We start from the raw sequence: 19,910 nt of genomic DNA, 5'->3' as shown, positions 1-19,910 counted from the left end.
CATGCGCTACAACTAAACCGAATATATTGTTACAGTCACGTATTTGGTGCCAAATATCCGACGAACGAACCAACGAACGGTGAACATCAGGAGACATGTTTATCATCGGAGCTAAAGTAAGAACCGTATTCTTGATTCATTTTCCCTGTAGTGAAGTCGAAAATAATCATGATATTCGATGCAAATCAAAAATATGGTTCTTATATAGTTGAAGTAACCGTATCGCTGCTTGGAATAAAGGCGGAGTCGTTTGGCGGACTTTTTTTTTTATTGCGTTAAAGCGTAGAACCGTTTCTATTCTTGGTCGGCTTTATCAAATTATAAAACAAAAAACAATTATCACAATCACAATTAAGTACGGCATTGCATAGCATTGTCTCGAACCGTTATCTTCTTTGACATTTACCCACGTTTATTACAATTCGTGTACAAGTATCACCGTGTACACAATGACAAGACAAGAAAAGAAAACTGTGTTCACATATTTACATACGAAATTAATTAAGGGGTATATTTTCGGTCTCAACAATTGTTGCAATAATTATACTTTCGAGCAGGAATACGTCACTCGTATGCCGTAATATTCGGTCCGAAGAAAGTTGGATGAATGATTTTTGCATCACTCCTTGTCGGTCGATTCCACGAAGATTGTGCTGACGATTACGACCTCCTAGGCCGTCGGTCCGTATTCGTCATATCGTGATGAAGAGCCTTTGTTAGCATCCGCGTGTTTCAATCTTGTTTGTGTAATACCTATTACGCGTGCGGTCATCTCGTCAACTTCCTCAAGCGTGTAATACCAAACGGTATAAAAGAGTTCGAATTTTGTACCTGTACCTGTAGTCACCCAAATTTTAACACGGAGTCGAAACTTGCCGTGTACGTAATAACTGCGATTATTATTTATGATAACTCGACACGGAGATATGATGATGCGGTGTAACGAACTCGTAGAAATGTGTAAAAAAAAATCATCCTGATATAGAAAAAGGAATGAAATTACTTGCAAGTATTTGTAACGCTTTGCAGTTGTATCGGACACGTATTTACGGTTAGGTATTAATGCGGAGAATTTGAAATCCGATCCGGCGTCTATGATGACCTGCAGAACCCGAAGACCCTGACTCACAAATTCGAAAATGCTGACCTGGCCGAACGGCAGTCAGCTCGATGCAAAAAGTTCGCGTCATTCTCGGCGTTTCGTGACTTGCGAAAATTTTTAGTCCTACCTTGTAAACGGGAATTTGCGTGTATCTAATAGTTCTTGTTTAACTAAATTTCTCTGCATGATGTTGTATTATACACCTTATATCGCGATTCGATAGATTCTTCTCGCTTTCGTGGCTGCTACACGGCCCTTTGACTTTTACTTAGAAATATCCGAGTCACCTATTTTCGATATCGAATGTTAAAAAAATTTATGCCAACACTGACGGAGGCCCGTCTCTTTCTAACCAAATCCGTGATCGCGCTGAGCCTCGAAGCTGGAATAATTTATGGGAGTTAAAAATGGTGTACATTTTCTTCCTTCTTTTTACTCTCTCATCGTCGGGTCTTCGAATATCTCCGGAGCGCCGGTTCTTACAATTTGTTTTTTTTTTTTTTTTTTTTAACCAAAGTTGAACCCCGCCGCTGGAATGGATTGAAATAAAAAAGTTGTCTTCCTCCTGGGGGACATCGTATCTCCACAAAAAGCAAAAACCTTTCGCCAAGTACATTAAAAATGTATTCTCATCCTTTACAAAGATAGATTCAAATTACACACTACCGCCAATTACATGTCCGTTAATTAACAATAAAAGCATGATTGAAACTTAACTCTTATTGTTAGCTTTTAAATCTCCCTGGAATTGCACCGCTTCAAACTGGGGTCAAACTGACACTAAACTTATCCAACTAAGACTGATAAGTAAGTATGAACAAAGAAACAAAATAACTCTTACATTGATGTAGATTCAGAAAAAAAAAAAAATTAAATTATCTTACATCGATCTCAAAATATTCGCCATACGGTCAGACTCGTTAGCAGAATAATTTTTTGACGAGTATCTGACTGGCAACTTTTCTTCTTGTAAAATACACTTTATAAATTTTTCACACGTTCGTTTTAGAGCGCGTTCAAATGCTTCCTTATTCATCATCCCGACTGTTTCAACAATTACTATGCTTTCATAAGCCTAAAAGTGAAGAAGGCATCATTGTTCAAGAAAGCGAAGCCATAATCGATCCAATTTTTACGCCGCAACATTATTATAGATAAAAAAAAAATATCGACGTCAATGATGTTAACCGATTTATTTCTTACACTTGCAATCTCTTCGACACTGGCTCTGACATTCTTTCCGTTAGTTCATTCGCATCATATGTCACGCCGCTGACGAATTATTTACCAAATTCAATCGTATACCGCACTACCATATTGTCAAGTTATCATCGACCGAGAAGAGCGATCGTGTCGCGATCTCTTGTGTTATCTACATACGCTTCTCGAAGCTATTTTTAGCCTAACATGACATGTACATACCTATACAGTGCAAGGGTATGTCATATATTTAGTCTTGCGGTCTGAAACGAACGAAAATTCTTGATCGGATTGACGATTCCGTCGATGCTGGAAATGTTAGAACTTTTATATATTTCGGCTCTCCGTGCATCCATCGTATTGATATAGGGCTTAAATGAAAGCTCTAGAAAATACATAAAACTATGAAACCAGCCGAATGTTGATATTCATCGTGAAAGGGACGAGATTTGGGGTATAATTTTCGCCGGGTACGCCGAAGGCTTCTCATCGCGGTAAAAGATAGTGCATCGACATCGCGTGCGTTTTTCTTTCTTTTTAATGAACTTGGCGCGATCGTCGATAGTCCTCGTCGGCGCTGGCATGGCATGCAACCTCGCGTTGGAGAATGATGACAATGAACTTGGCTTGCCTGCCCTCCATGTGCCATGAGAAACTCCCATACCATTTTTCCATTCAAATGTCCACCGCGTTGGTCTTCGTATCACTGAGTTTCAGACCTTGAACCCTCGTCCGTCCTGGTATCCTGCTTTTTTGCTCGTTTATTCGTGCAATAGCTCGTTCGTTTTGTTCTTTTTTGCAATTTTATTCACATTTTTATTTCATCATTCGATGCATTGTGATATGCAACACGTGTTCCATTCAAGCCTGTATTTTAAATTTGATGCAAAAGAATTTAATTTATATGTCTACCTATGGATAGTTTTTGCCAAAAAATTGAAATTCATTTTATAAAGTTTTTAATACCATGGGAATCATACTTAATTTTTACACAGTTTTTTATAGGAGCAAAATCAACCGATAAGTGAACGTTCGGATATTATGAACGGCAATCATTATTCAAGTTCAATTAAGGCACCCATTCGAATTCCGGAATGTTACTTTTTCTTTTCTACTCAAATAATTCACCTCAATCCTTCCGCATCCTGAGATACACACACGCGATAAACGGTAACGTAAAGTGAATTTTGTAATAAAGTAAACGTCAAACGAGTTGAATAAGAATCGTTCAGATAACGCAAGTCGCAATTCGGAACTGTTTCTCTTACATTTAAAGTCATTCCACGTCCAATGAAGAAGTTGGGTATACAGAGTCGGCCACGTTCACGGGTATCGAATAAGCCTCTGAAATTTTTCCTATCATCTTCGGTATCCTCATTATCCCTTCACGTTATCGGTTCCCCTGAGACCGGTTCGATGACGCGCGTTAACCTAACTGCGTGCCAACCGGATTAATCAAATTTTAAACAACGCGATGCCGGGCTTGAAGCCCCTGTAACAAAGAGTGCGCAACGGTTACGACCTTAATTCGGTGACCGCAAGTCGTAACGCTAGAACGTGGTTAAAGTTTAACCTGAATACTCGAAAAATGAGGTGATCAGGTATGTCGCTTCACGCTTGCCTGCCCTCAGGCTCTCGGGGTTTCGAATTTGTTGATCGCGGGACGGTCCATCTCCTCCTTCTCAATGTAACCACGATGCTTTCCAGCAGCATGCTCGTTGACAGAGAGAATTACATTTCCGGCGTCGGAATTCTGACTCCTCGGCGATTCAACTGATGGCCTTTAATAGGCCTGTTTCCAGTCGGAAATTAACAGGAAATACCACACGTCCAAATCGTCGGAACGTTTGAGCATAAATTCGCATATCTATTAACCATGAATTCGATCGTGCAACCGTGAACTGAACGCAGACGGCAAAGTAGAAGGATAGTAATTTTGAACAAAATTTCTAAACACTTCGTAAAAACTTTGTGTATTACAATTCGGAAGTTTCCGGGACATTGAACGAATAGTTTCGTAAACACAGTCTTTAAAAATTTTCGAAAATCCAATTTTCAAACTAATGAGAAAATTCTTTAAATATTCACATGTATTTAGAAAAATCAACGAATTCATTTTTCATGACGAAAAAAAAAAATTCCCTGAATAATTGCAGTTAAACAATTTATAGGTAACCTTTGGGCATTGTTGTTATTCAAATTCAATCTTCTTAGCGTATTTATTGTGATTGAATTTTTTCCGATTTATTATCTTATCATAAAGTATTCGATATTGTCGACGAGACTCACTTTTTGTTGAGAATGTATAGCGAATACATCATTAACAAATGGATACTTGTCTGCAGCGGAATAGTAGAAATATATAAAGTTTTTCGCCAAGAAGTAGCAGCCGAAACGAAGATACGTGGCATAATAGGTCGACGAAAGTCATGTCGTCTAACCGAACTTGAATGTGGAGGACCGGCAATTAGTTGAGTAGGACAAAGAACGCGACTTTAAATGTCGGGCGACAGTGACACGAGTCACCTTAGCACTACATGAGCATAGAATGTACTCTACTTTTGTTTGAAAAATGAAAATAGGTGACGGATATAAAATAGTAGCAGTGGTTGTATGGTATAATTGTCTGCCGCAACTGTATTTCCGGTTCCAGTCACTGACTGACCGTTTCATCATCGGACCGCACGCTGCTTCACGCCTTTATATGGCGATGAGCAAAGTTTTCTTTATGCGGTAAGTGTTATTTCTTTGACGAGAAAGACGATGATAGACGCAATCAAGTTTCAGATTTGATAAATAATGTAGGGCAGAAATTGCAACAGCAATGGCATGCTCTCGATAATTCATTTCCATCCGAGTATTAATGAAATCAGTACTAATTACCGACGATCTAATCGACTGTCGTCGAATGACGGCTGAGCTAGATAACAGTTAACTGAATCTCTTTTACAATTATTGTCGAACGTTAATTGCTGCAAGATTAAAAATCTCTAGACCGAGTGACCGCGAGGCGAGGGTCTGAAAGTAATTCAAACGACACTTGTAAATATACGATCATGTTTACAGCTATCCATGTAACGTTCATTTGTGTTAAGAATCGGAACGGCTACTGAAGATTTTATCCAATGCCGTATGGGTATCGTCGTGGTGGATCTGTCCCCAAGACGCCATGCATTCTGATTTATATATGGATATTTAATTCGCAATTCGAATCTGCGAGCACTAAAACTTCTTTTTTACTTCTATAGATATTCACTGGAGTAGCGACCGGCAAACGAGTAAACGAATTGACAAAAAATAAACAACAACACAGAACATAAAACAAAACGAAAAGTAAAGAAGATCATATAACAGGCCAGGTAGGGAATGTATTACCGGCGAGAAATCGTACGAGTCAAGTCATTAAACAAACCGTTCTTTCGATTCGTTAGACGACGAGGCATCCGACAAAAACTTGTTCCTACCATTGTACTACATGTAATGTTACATTACACATACGCTTGTAAATTCGGTCAGTTAATAACCAGATATTCCAATTTGGTTCCTCATGCAAAGTTAACTACGCTATAGTTTTTTTTTTCTTTTTTGTAGTATTTGAAACGTTATCCGTAAGCGAAGATAGTTGCAGTATCTACCGATTCAAACGAGGACAATCATGAGAATTTGCGTATCGTAATATCAAAATCGCACAGCAATCAAAAAACCTTAGCCATTGTCCAGAATTTCGTGCGGCGTTATTTCGACATTCGTAGGCACGTATGTGTAGGTACATACATACGTACACGTTTTGTAACGAGATTATCCGCAGAGATGTGATCTGCTGTCAAGATGAATTATACTCTTATACGTGAATAAGTGCTTTACACTTCACCAAGTTTCGCGGCCACCTTTAATCTGATTTTCTCCATTACCATGTAAACATATGTTAGAGTATTGACGCGCCAGGGAGATCCTATCAGTAATTCTTTTACGGCAGAGCTCGCCTGTAAGGTAGTGTACTAACTAACCGCCGTCCGAGCCTCACTAAAAACCTTCGATATCACGATTTTTCAGTCATATCAATATCGACGGTAACACGAGGATGGATACACGGTTCTTCGCGGTTTTTCCATCACCTGCACGATATTAAATCCTCGAGCGGAACCGGCTGAGACGGTTTTAATGACAACATCGACGGTGCGAGGCTCTTCGAGGCTGCCACTGACATCAGACCAGATGCAGGCATCCGAGTTCATCCTTTCATACCGTATAGGCATCCGTCCGTCCTTCTTTCGCGTGACTTGGCGAGACGACAGGATGTCCCATTGACGATGGAATTGAAAAGAGACCGTAATAACAAGCGTCCCGGTGCCTGTATCACGTATGCGGTGGTATACTCACGTTCGCCGGCTGTAGGATGGATGTAGGCACCTATTGTAGGTACGTCGAAGCATCGTCGCCACTGCGGTGTGTGCGACTAGCGTGTGGAAAATGCTCTTGCTTCTTCGTCGTTCTTCGCCAATCACCCTCCGTTGTGTGTCCGGTAACACGCGATTACCGAAGTATCGATAAAGACTCACTTTCTCTGAGCGAATTACAGACTTATCTTTCCTTTCGATACCTGCGGAATTTCATACCGTTTTGCATGTATGTCTGACGATTTTGAACTGGGTTTGGATTGTTTCAGCAAAATGTATTATTCCAACGACGTATAGCTTAGGTACAACATGTACGGTAATATGCATAAATGCATTAACCTTTCGGCTAACTTCTATTTGGTCTGAAATAAAATGCGACTTCGAGTTTATACGATTTATGTTACAATCCGTTTTCTCACGTCAGCTGCATCGCCAGCCATTGTCACATAATTCGTACAGAATTTAACTCGCGTGTTATTTCGGGCCGAAAAGAAGTTAGCCGGAAGGTTAAAGCATTTATCCGTATTGCTGTACGAGAGATTTTCTACTATGGGAGAAATTCTCTTTGGGATGTGTGAATTTGTGTCAAGACCGAAACTTGACCTTTGAGATAGTGTTTCTTCTTGAAACATATCATCAATATCGGTAATACGGAACTTGCCTGCGTCGTCGTTTAAACGTTGGTACAGCTTATGTACCTATATAGGTATGTTATTACCCCACTTTCGGTTTCCTGTTTCAAGCCACGAGATTGACGCCGCTGACAGAGACACGTGTAAACGCGCTGCACAGATCGTAACCACGTTAAATACCGTCAGCCGCGATCGATGTTCTCCATCTCTCTCGGCGCCTGTCTGCTTCTGCATTAATCATAATCACATACATGACGTTTCAATTAACTTCGATTTATCGATTCGTTATAGCGATATAGTACGGCCATCGTTAGATCACGTTTGGATGTGGATAAGGGTAAATTTCACTTATCGCAATTAAAATAACCGTCGGCCAGTCGAGGTGCTTAAGCACCTCTCTGTCTCTCTCTCTCTCTGTCTCTCTCTCTCTCTCTCTCTCTCTCTCTCTCTCTCTCTCTCTCTCTCTCTCTCTCTCACACAACGTGGTCGCTCGCCCGCGTCTTTAACCTTTGTCACGTGTTTATGGTTACCCATGTCAAGGTAACCTTATACTCTCGCAAATGTACATATTCAAATAACCAATCATTTCTCTGGTTTTCACTCTGAGCCCGTCCTCGCGATGAATAACAGCCATATTTCATTTCCTTGGTTGCAGGCTGGCGAAGGAGGCATTATAGTCTTGGACGCCACGTTGGATGCATCGACGACCGACGAAGCCGAATGGGAAATGACTGGAGGACCGCCGTCGCCCTGCAACGTTAGTTTCCTCAATGACAATATCCTCATCAATGGCAGGAGCAACTTGTCGAAACAACCTCGCAACCACAAGGTAGTACTTGACACATACGATTACCCTTCATTTACACCCAACTGTAGGCATTGCGAGCTCGTCTCCTTAAGGAATCATTCTAGCGAAACTGGTGAAAAAGTATCTGCTTTTCGCGATTGTTTTTTCGATGGTTGAAGTACGCTAACCAATCTGATTTTTCAATGTCAAATCAAAGTACTCGTAAAGAACAGTAAATAAATTTTCAAACTTTAATTTTTTTTTAAATTCATTTTATAAGGTTGAAATTGACTTGGAAAAAAAGGAGTCCCCTCGGTGGCCGTAAATATTATATGAAACAAAATTTGTAAAAAGATTAATAATCAGTATGAAAGCCGCTATCTTGCTATAGAAGTTATTTATTTATTTTTTTTTTTTCTTTCTTACACATATTGACGGAATATAGGTGGCTTCAAAAAAAAAAATTATCGAATTTAACCTATTTTTTCGACAGTTTCTCGTTAAGAAAAATATGAAGATTACAAAAAAAAGCTTCCATAGCAAGATAAAGAATGGCGTGAAGAATGTTACGTCCAAATTTGAGACAGGTAGCTCGAAAACTCTTTTGAAACACCACGTTTTGAGAAAACCGTTGAAAAAATATAAATAAAAAAAAAACGATGAAAATTAATTTTCTGTGCTACGTGAGAGTGCTTTGATTTGACGTAAAAAATCGGACCGATTATCGCGAAATCGCGAATATCAGCTATTTTTCGACCCGTTATACTACGAATGGTCCCGTAATGCGATCGTCCTTCTGCAGTCCCGGACCATGCATGAACGGCGCACGGTTAGTCAGCCAGCATCCCTGGCGCCAGGAAATTTCTGCCTAAACTTCGCGTTAATCAATTATTCCGTCGGCGCTTCGCTTCTGGCTCTGCTCCAGAAAAGATTGATGCCGCGTTACGACGATGACTCGGGGTGCGTCATCCCTGCACTTTTGCCAACCCCTCGATGCAGGGGTGACGCATAACGGATTTCCCGGAGCATCCCCCCTCCCTCATCGCTGCGCGTAACTAACGCATCGTACGCACTGCAGCAATATCTCCGCATGTATAGGTATGCGTATACCGTCTCGGTTTAACGAAGCATGGATTCGCTATTTATCATACGCACTGATCCACCGCACCGCGATGCTTATTTGCCGGAGGTAAGCGATTGTTGCTCTGCACTTGAAAGAAAAAAAAAATTTACGATTTCCAGCGTTATTGCTGTATTGAGTTATTTGATTGATCGCGGATGTTCGAAAGTGTTTATGTATATAATATATTATACGTACGTAGATAAAAATATTGAAATTCACGATTAAGATTGAAGTTCACAAGGTGTCCGTACCATGAAACTGATCGAATTCGCGATATCGCGAGTTCGAACAACGCCCGGCTGCGATGCTTTGTGCAAAATTTTCCCCGCCATGCATTTTGGCGTTAAACTCGTAGCTGTCTAGATTAAAAAATAATCTACGACTCACGGGGTATATATGTGCTTGTATCTGAGCCCACACACTTTTTTTCTCTCGGTCTCTTGACTCACTGGGATTTTATATCATGACACGCAGTCATTCATTAGCTTCATCGGTTGATCGATTGGTTGTTTTATTTTTAAAAGACACGTGTGCGCCTGCTACAACGTCGCAACACCTTATATAATATCGTCTTTTCAGATCACATAATACGTGATGGAGACTACGATGTACTGAGTGTAAAAAAATCGATGTTGAAATTTGGTAAAGAGTGCAAAGTGTTGAAAAAGTTAATTTTGATCCTAGAGCAACAAATTGAAGTAAATGAAAACTTATCAATTGCGCCAATCACACGTAACGAATGTAAAACTTGGATTTCAAAAACTGAAAAAAAAAATAGTTTATTTCTTCTGTCGAAAGAATTTCTTAAAATTTCGTAATCACTACAGATCGATATCAGATTCTGTATTTTCTCCTTTCATTTTCTCGCCTATAAATCTGCACATTATAATACTTAATTATATTTGCTTTCGACTCAAGAACGACGTGTTATGATTATCATAGCTCTTCGAGAGTATAAATATCGGTTATCTAAACCACGTGAAAATCCCAACTGATCCCACGCCGAGGTTTTTTTTTCTCTTCCTTTTTTCTCTGCGACTCGTTCGTGTGTGAACTCCACTTGCCCTTGCAAGTCGCGTCGCGACGCCGCGACGCCCGCCTGCGGCGAATAACCCCAAAAATACACGGACATCGATCTTCAGCGCTATTTCAGAGTTTACCCAGAGGATTGTTTTTAGCACGAATCTTGATAATTTATATCCGTAAAGCGATAAGGGAAAGATAAGATTTATCTTATCGATGTAATAAAAAACGATTAACAACGTTTGGTGTGTGTGATGCACGCGAGTTAAATTGCGGGCTAAGAAGTTGAGCCGAACCTGGATAGACAGTGATTAGCAGGGTTGAAACGTTCTCTTGATTTCTTGACTGCCTAAGTCACGAATCACGTATTGTTACTGCTAGTATTTGAATAATTCAAGTGGGTTAAAAATTTTTGGAAAAGTTGATCATTTTTCAACGTGAAACTGTAGTATTTATTCAAAATTAGAAGTAACAAGGGTTGCATTTGCTACAGTGTATACTTGGTTATTTTTTTTTTGTAGAGAAACGTTCTCGATATTCCAAATAGAAATCTTCATGTTTCTGTGAATGTAGGATATAGATTCCACGTTAGTAGCATCGGAGCTTGTTTATATATAATTTTTTTTCTCATTTCTTTCCATATATCGCCGTAGAAGACGTTATCTTCCGAACGTCGACTGAAAACCGGTTATACCGATATCGTATGCCCCTTGTGAAAGTTGGGATTTTTGAAAAACACTGAAACGCACACGTTGTAAACTAACATGGCTCTACAAATTCCCCGCTGCAGCAGCAGCGGTCAAACCTATTAAACCATCAGCGAAATGCTTCATTATAAAAGTCGAAACAACTTTCCCATGAAAATTATTAGACACTTCTTCTGTGTTCCGCATGCTCAAAGAAGCAGATACGACGGATAATTTCGTTTTACGATCCACTTTGTTAGGATCATCGAACAATTTCTCTTTGCCGATGCGGACAGCGATTCCGGTACACCTTACTTACCACTTCTCTACGAGTATCGACTGTCCAGCCGTTGTAACGCTTATCACTTTCACGATGCATTCACTGTACGGGAATCGAGGTGGAACCTGGCGTTAATCTTGCGGACTCTTTTCACCGCTTGATTACTCGCAAATTTGTCTTGCCATGCTCTTCGAATCACCGGCGCTACGGCCTCGAGGCTTCTACAACTCAAATTATACTTGCCGGCTTCGCGAAGATATTCGTGGGCTGGGAACAAACTACTCCGCGTGAACGTTGACATTAACATTTTATTGTTCTGCAAAATAACTTGTCTATTCATTGCGTTTCCGGGTTGCTGTTATATACCTTCACGTTTTTTACGGTCATTGCTGAGCTTTCTCTGTACATGTATGCGAGTAAACGTATAACTGCGCGATTGAACGAAGTTGCTCTCCAGAGATCATCGAAGCGTTCGAAGAATAGGCCGTAAATCGATAATACCGAGTACCATTCTACCTGCCATTCGTTCGTCGTATAAATCCATATTTACGAAACATTACTACAATATTTCCATGATCATTTCGGGGTAGTAAAAAGATTCCGTAGATACGGACATTGCGCTCCTCAATTTTCAATCTATGGTACAGAATACAATATCTCGGTTACCGTGGGAAATTTTGAAACCCTCTACACGATGACGTTCGTCAAATTTTCATCGTTCAACGGAACTGTCCATATCGTAATTTTTAACGCCTCGGACAGATTGGCTGCAGGGATATTCGAGACGCCGCTGGGACCTCGAATTATATCAAACACCATTCCGCAACCCGGACTTTGCGGCCTGTCCCAGTCTTTAAGGACCGTTAATTGTTGGGCGTGTATTTGTCAAACTCGTACTGTCGCGAGGTCAGTTGCAGTCGATTTAATTCGCAGCGAACGTTTTATCAAGGCCGCTGCGAAAGTTGCGGCCTGATCTCAAGTTTCCCGTGCGAGACTCCTTGACAAAAGATAAATTTATCTCGTTATACATGTATATTTATTTTTTATTCCTTTAACCGTTCAAGTCAATTCGAATTGTAGGTATGAATTTTTCCATCTCGCGCCGATCGCGTTACGTATCGACTACGGAGATTGTTATAGATTATTTTCATGTTCGCCTGATAGATTTGAAAATTACGACGCTCTTCTTTAATGTACAGAAGTGGGTTCACTCGGACGCCTAGATATATTTTATCGCATTGCGTCACCAATGGGAATTGGATCGATTTATCGGTCTTACCGGTTTTCTGTACCCGCTAAAATCGTTGCGGCGCTTTTTGACCTTATCGAATAACATATGACAACTGCAGTTGTAGGTAGATTCTGAATAATTAATCGATTTTTTTTCAATCGTTATAAATCATCGATGTTTATTTCTCGTATTTTTATCCGCATGTTTTTCCGATATACTTACATAATAAACATTCTGGAGAATTTCGTATGACACGATCTATCAGAGACGAGTCTCGAGTTTGGATTTGAATGCCGATTTTATTTCACGGATTAACGATAAATTTCGATTTTCATTACACGATGCACATAATTTATATAAGTCAAAGATAAAATGCTGGCGATTGGTGGTCGTCGATTGCGAAAGGATAATAACCACAGAAAGTATATAATAATATATCTTAGTGTAAAGCGTGGTCGTCCACGAGACGCGATATGGCCGACTCTCAAGGCTGTGCAGCGATTTAAACCTAATCTCGAGAGCAGGTTGCAACTTTAGTAACTATCTACGCTGTAAAAATATCCACAGTACTGTACTAAGAATTGATTTTCAACACCGATCAGTGAAATAGGTTCACCTGTATACGTGTGTTATTGTGTTTTACGGTTATAGTCTTGAATGGACACAGCTTCGAGACTCGTATATAATACCGATTCCGCAACGTTACACGGTGTATTTATTCACAGTAGATTAAGGCAGGTATTTGGTAATTAAGTCTAACGTGAAAATTGTACACTGCAAACCGTTGGGAAGTACCTGAAATATTTTTATCATTGTTTATCTGTGAAACTCGATTATAACCGTTATAGATGATAAAATAGAAGCAGAACGAGAATATATATGTATATTAGTTTAAAAAATTGAATACTTTGCAGGACAGAATAATTTTGAATGTTCTCCATACCACGGAATTGTGTAAGTCTGCAATAAACTTGGTTGCTGCAACATTGGCATGATTCTAACGTAGTACATACTTTACACTTGGGTGAGGTACCGGCATTTTTCAATTTTTAATTCCGACCCGGAATGTCGTGGAGAAAAGGGATGTATGTACAAGTTCGGGGGCAAGAAAGTTACGGAGAGAGGTGAAGAGAATTATGGGCAGCAAGGCATGGGCCTCGGGCTAGGTCGTTTGCGTATGTAAATGATAGACAAACGGATACCTGAGACGCAATGAACTCCAACGCGACGGCCGTCTGATTGCTGTAACGGTATTTATAGTAGTGGGATGAATTTTGGCATCCAGAAGGCGGCGAGAAAACGCGGACGGTTGAAAAAATTATAAGAAGAATATTGCTCTACGTATGGTATTCATTTGTATTAATGAATTCAATATTCGTATAGTAAAAAATTGTTATGATGTGGAAATTAAAAATAATATAACTTACGAATAGGTACCAAAAATTAGAGAATTATTTTCATAGAAGTTTATACATTCGAGGATTACCGATTGTTTTCACTGGAAGTGATCGTCGAAGCCTGAAGAATTTTCGGAAATTCACTTCAAGGTATAAATTATCCGTGCACACCGTAAGGAGCTTTATATTACTAGCGTACTATGTCAGCATTGTTTGCTTCGAAGGTTCTATTTGGTCGTTTGCCCTCGTAAAGTATTTCGATTTAAAAATTATAAGAATAAAAACCACAACTTCAGGGGTAATTTACTTGAGAAAATGAAATAATTTCATAATTACGTCTTGAATGAGAGTTGAGCCGAGTTTGCGTCGCAATTTGTGCGATGCATAGTTGCTGCCGGTGCAGTTTACGTTTATCTTATACATACCGTTATGCGTTATGAGATTCCGTTTTGCAGGAACGTACAGCGAAACAAGTAGTTTGATTAACCGTTTTATTTCCGTAGTTACCAGTTTACTAATTTTTGTGAAAAATCAGTGACACCAGTTGGTCATGCAACCACATTATTAACGCTATTTATGCACGCAATGTCCCAACATTCCCGAAACGAATGTAATTGTAGTAGAATACAATTGTTGTTTCCATTAAACCCAAAGTCAAAGTTCTGGTCAGTTACGTGTTCAGAGTCTATTATCAAACACTATGTTTGTACGCACCAAAGGTAATAACGATGTACTTTGATCAGATCTTAACGATGAGAAGCTCTTTTAATGAAAGCAATTCGAAGAAATTCGTTTTCCAATTTCATTTTGTAAGAGCCATTTAATGAACTTTGTTTCATCGACCATTACTGCACTAGAAATGCGCCTTTATGTCTGACAAGATACTTTTCGTTTTCGTATCATTCGCGTAAAGTGAACGTCGAGAAATTGTACAATCTTTCAATTAGAAGGTGAAAGAGTTTGCCAGGCTCAATTCGTCCTGAGAAATTGATAACTATAGCAACGGATCGAACACGCCGTGACTTGAACCGGAATAAATACGATCACAGTTTCTTGTTGTCATCGCCGGCGTTCCAATTATGGGGTTCAACGCATACATCATTGCGTGAACTTGTCGGAATTGCTCAACAATCGAGGCGTGTCGACGAGTGGAAATTCAATCTCTGACTAAGCGTTTATCATGTTCAATGACAATACCGTATCGTGTGTACAGTGTACACGAAAAGAGCGTTGTTTCGAGTTCGAGAAACCTGTGACTGGTATCGACTGCGCCGTAAAGAAAGGCTGTTCATACGAGTTTGCAGAGTTCAGAACGAAGAGGGAATTGACTTTCTATCTATCGATATTCGCAAACTGTCGGATGTGTGTCTGTGCCCGCAAATATCGCGGATGGACGGAGGACAATCACGTGAAAACTTATACACGTTTATTACAAAATAAGAAAGCCTTGCGCGAAAAAATTTTGCATGGAATTTGCCATAGGTTGCGGTGAGAGATCAGATAGCTGTTCGCGTTTCGTCCTCTGCCATCCGTGATCCGATGCGCTAGGCTCTGTCTCTTACTGCACACACTTTGTGAAAATTGCGTGGGGATATCGGCTTTCATTGTGATAAAACGTGAACGCCGACGAGGAATGGCTTTATTGTTTACTGTTTACATTACTCGCCGTTTATAATAACACACGGTGTACATCCGTGTGTATCATTTATAGGCGCGTGTGTGTGTCCGCGCCCGCTTTGACTGTTGGATTTTGCACACTCGACGCAACGCATGCAGGTTATTTACCGACTCACTACTGCATCTACCGACCGCTAGGCAAGCTACTCTGGTATTATCCTTATACGCTGAAATTATACGCTTGATGGCATTTTTCTTGCTGCTTTTGCCGCATCCGACGCTGGCGGGTAATTTTATACAATAATTGTAAACTATTTGACGCTGTAGGTACTATACCGCGATTAACACCGTTAGAAATTCTTCCCCGAAGTCGGTATACGCACGCATATGTCTTGCCACGTACTATGCAATAGTCGATAATTCATGTACTTTGCCCGGTAATTAAAAGGGTCTCGATGGCGAACATGCCGAAGTACATTCATGGTTTGTAAGTGTGCGCGCTGCACATACTTGGAACCATAATTTACTCAACCATTTGTCATCTTTTTAGGCCTAGGGCAAAAATATGGTGACTCAATTTCTTACTCAAGCGGACATTTATTGGACACTGAATCATACTTTCTGTATACTTGCAATTTTCAATATCTATGATGCCTACTCATTGAAGTTTAGTTCATTTTTTATCTTTGTGTTAACGGTTTTTATTATCGCTTGAACTACCAGACCGGGAAACTGCATGCTGTACGAAGTAACTACACTCTCTTGTTACAGAACGAAGAGCAAACGAAAAAAAGTAAAAGAGTGTAGGAAAAAGTCTCGCGGAGCTAGTAAGGTTACTTGTACCTACGTACTTATTTAATTTCGCTGCATGAAATACGCGGCGTGCAGTGGAATCGGCGCTCTTTCAAAATGATATCATTATATAGTCACAGCAGCGTAAAGCAACAACGGTGGATTCATTTAATTAACCGCTGTAAGCAGTCATCTCGTGCTTGAAATAATCACCGGTACGGTTACGATGTATTCAGAAGTATTGCTATACGGTATTGTAATAATGTTATAATGTTTATATATGTAAAACAATCCTGTCAGAAAAACTGCGCGTGCCATTCTTGATATACATAATTCTGCAATAATGAAGCAATTTTTATGTCGTTCTTTACCAATAAAGATTGTCAGTTTAATGTTCGACGACTACTAACTGTTGTATGAATTTAATTTTCAGGCACGTGTTTTTTCAATCACTCGTCATTCAGCGATAACTTTTTTTTTTTTTTTTCCTCTCACATATCTTGCAGTACACGCAATGTACGTTCATATTCCTGTTACATACGGGTTTCTGGTTGAATATGAAAATACTTTTACTTGTATACAAAAATGAAGATGACGACTTCTTTCCTGCAATGAATAGGTGTTATACCGGCGATGACGCCATTCTCGATTCAGTCAAAAACTCAGCGAGTGTGACTAGTTACTGTTATAAATGGAATACAGGATCCTTTAAAGCTATGGCCAGACGGCAAATACGACGTGTTCATAAATTTTACTATCCTTGATCTTATGCGTAATGGTAATCAAATATAAATAACCTGACACAAAAATGTATTGTCGTGAGAGATTCTATATTAACACCCCCCCACTATATACCACGCCAGGAAATCCGCTTCTTATTTTTTTATCAGATGCTTATACCATCTTCCGTCGCAATGTTCAATGTATTATATAAGAAACAGTTGTATAGTTTTTCCCGCACATATGGGTGATTAAATTTTGTGTGTTTTCATTTTCAGCATCGCATTCAATTTGACGATACGGCGACACGAACTTTTGAATATCCAAGCGAGGCGTCGATGCTCGTAGGGGAGAGTAGTAAAATTGCATCAGATTCTTCGATTGACCGATCAGATTCTACCAGAGATGCTGTAGATAACCGACCACCATCAGTCAGCCCAACGCCGGGCGTTCCATCTGTTTTAGGTAAATTTAAAATTTTCTACTAGTCGTCGTGTCAACACGACGCACATTAATTTATTCTATTGTTTTTTTTCCTCGTTCGTTTTTTAATAATATAAAGTTTGGAATTTTACATACACGGCGTGTATTGTGGTAGGAAAAACGACGTTGGCAAGGCCGAATAACAAAGGCTAACAAAATAGTGTAAACAATATAAAATATGCAAACATGCAAAATTTTATGTCAATCACCGAATGCGCAATGTACACTTTCGCAACATGCTACGTACGGCGTTTGACGAATATTGACGATATTAATGGCAGATTAATAAACAGAGATTTTCGTAATTTTTTTTACTTTCGACAACAAACAATTCGTAGCAGCAGCTGAAGTGGAAACAATTTTTTGCCGAAATTCTGTACGGCATGCTATAATGTATCACTAATCTCATTTAATCAAACTCTCAATCAACTTACTAATAATCACGGTATTTAATGATATATCTTCGCTAACTCTTCTCGGTATTTTTCGGGTATTTTACAGATGAAGAGACGAAACCTTGCTTCGATTTAGTAAACCCTAGTTCCTCGCAGTGTTTGCTTGACTTTGACCCAATGGTAGAGTCTTTTGTGTAGTTAACATCACGTTAAGTAGGGTTGTATTTGCACTTGCGAAAAATTCGCAGTTGAAAAATAATCAGTACATGAACTTATTCTTATTTCTTCCTGATGTTCCGTGACGTTAACGTTACTTACTTCAACAACCTGGTACGTTATATTCAGTTACCAAAAAAGGAAATCCTTACTTATCAGTAGACTGTTTAAGATTGATGGTATTGATGATGAATCCGCATCTGATATCGTTTTCATTAATAGATTGGTTATCGTAATTATTACTCACATTGCTAGTAAAAAGATTGCTCTTCCCCCCCACCCACGTTTTAATGTTACTGCTGGTAATTTCCATTGAGTTTTCATTCGATATAATCTGTATGTGTATATACATATGTAGCCAGATCCGAAAGTTTGACAATTTCATTTTACCAAATATTATGAAAATTGTTAATTGAGGTAGCTGGAAGACGTAATTTTTTTAATTGTTTAACGGCGGCACGACGTCTCACAATAATTACTGCAAACCTAACGGCATGGGACAAAAGCCTCCGAGACCTTTTCCATTGTCCTCAATAAAACGGTCCTAGTTACCTTTTTATTTCCCGTAATGTGTAGGTATAATATTAGATGCTTTGTACTACGTCATGTAAGTTGCTCACCGCTAGTGCTTGTCCCTCGCAGGTGGAGGTGGTTTAGCCAGTTACACTCCGAGCAAAGTAGACCTGGCCTCGGAAGGATTTGAACTTGGGGTCACCAGGGCATCGCCATCCTCGACCGCTTCGCGCGTTGAACAACCCGAAAGTCTGGGGGAAGTCGACTACTTGAAACCAGCCCAAGACGCCGGTGCATGGGGATCCGAAACGACGGCAGATTTGCTGTTTTAATAATGTTTAGTTCGATCATAAGACTTTGAATGGTCATTAAAAAGCAATGAGGAAGAAAACCTATTTATATGCTTATACAATTTAGTTAAGCGCAGGATACTGGCTGGACGAATGCTCACAGTACGAAAGCATGATACATAGTTATTAATTTAATTATACATATACTTATACACTTTAGAAATATATTCTGGTAGTGAATTAGTGATCGAGTTGTTGCTGATAACGTAAGAAGCAACTCGTGGATAACAAGAATAATAAGAAAATGCTTAATCAGCGAAATAACCTGTGAACAGCATCATTCCAAGTATATGCATTTACTCTATACAATATACACATATATGTATACATATATATTTGTTGTGTAAGTCAGGCTTTTCTGAATACTGAATTAGCGTAACATAACTGCCAAATGTAACACACCACCCTTTCAATATATTTTTAAAGCCCAAATATTTTGTCCTCTGTAAGAGAGGGACGACGATGGTGCATATCAGTTTTGAGAAAAGTTTACTAGGACGTTTTAAGATAATTCAAAGTCACTTTTGAGATTATTTCAAATTATGATAGTAATGGGATTTTAGCAAAAAAAAATAATAACATGGCGTGCTTTTGAGTGAACTTTGTATAAAAAGAACAAGAAAAGTAAAGAAAAAAAAAAAAATTAATAAATAAATAACTAATCATACAAGATCGTGAAAAATTTGTGAAAATAGAAAAACCCACTAAAGTTTAGACTTGTAAACGTTTTGCCAAAGTAGAGTTTAAGTCTACTTAGGATGAGTTACCGCGTATTGTTTTTAAAACGATAAAATGTAATTGAAAATTCCAGATTCTTTCATTCCGTACAGTGGTTTGCACATTGAAGTGAATTTTCATCCATTCCTACCTTTTGTATGAAATTTCCAATTTTCTAACGACTTAAGAAGATAATTATTAAATCAAATTTTTTTTTTTACTCGAGCATCACTTATTGTCGAATCAAGC

At 39.2% G+C, this 19,910-nt stretch overlaps 1 protein-coding gene across 1 annotated transcript in view; it reads left to right on the top strand.

The window, feature by feature from the left end:
* The window catches only part of LOC124301353 (uncharacterized), a 33,286-nt gene extending 13,684 nt beyond the window's left edge, over positions 1-19,602 (top strand). The window contains exons 2-4 of the mRNA XM_046756273.1: positions 7,987-8,160; positions 17,266-17,452; positions 18,724-19,602. Of these exons, the coding sequence (XP_046612229.1) occupies positions 7,987-8,160; positions 17,266-17,452; positions 18,724-18,926 (564 nt within the window). The 3' untranslated portion in view covers positions 18,927-19,602. The remainder of the gene's footprint in view (positions 1-7,986; positions 8,161-17,265; positions 17,453-18,723) is intronic.
* The last annotated feature ends 308 nt before the right edge of the window (positions 19,603-19,910 follow it).

Source organism: Neodiprion virginianus, chromosome 3 (assembly GCF_021901495.1).
Source record: "Neodiprion virginianus isolate iyNeoVirg1 chromosome 3, iyNeoVirg1.1, whole genome shotgun sequence".
Lineage (NCBI taxonomy): Eukaryota > Metazoa > Arthropoda > Insecta > Hymenoptera > Diprionidae > Neodiprion > Neodiprion virginianus.
This window is presented reverse-complemented; position numbering and strand designations above follow the sequence as displayed.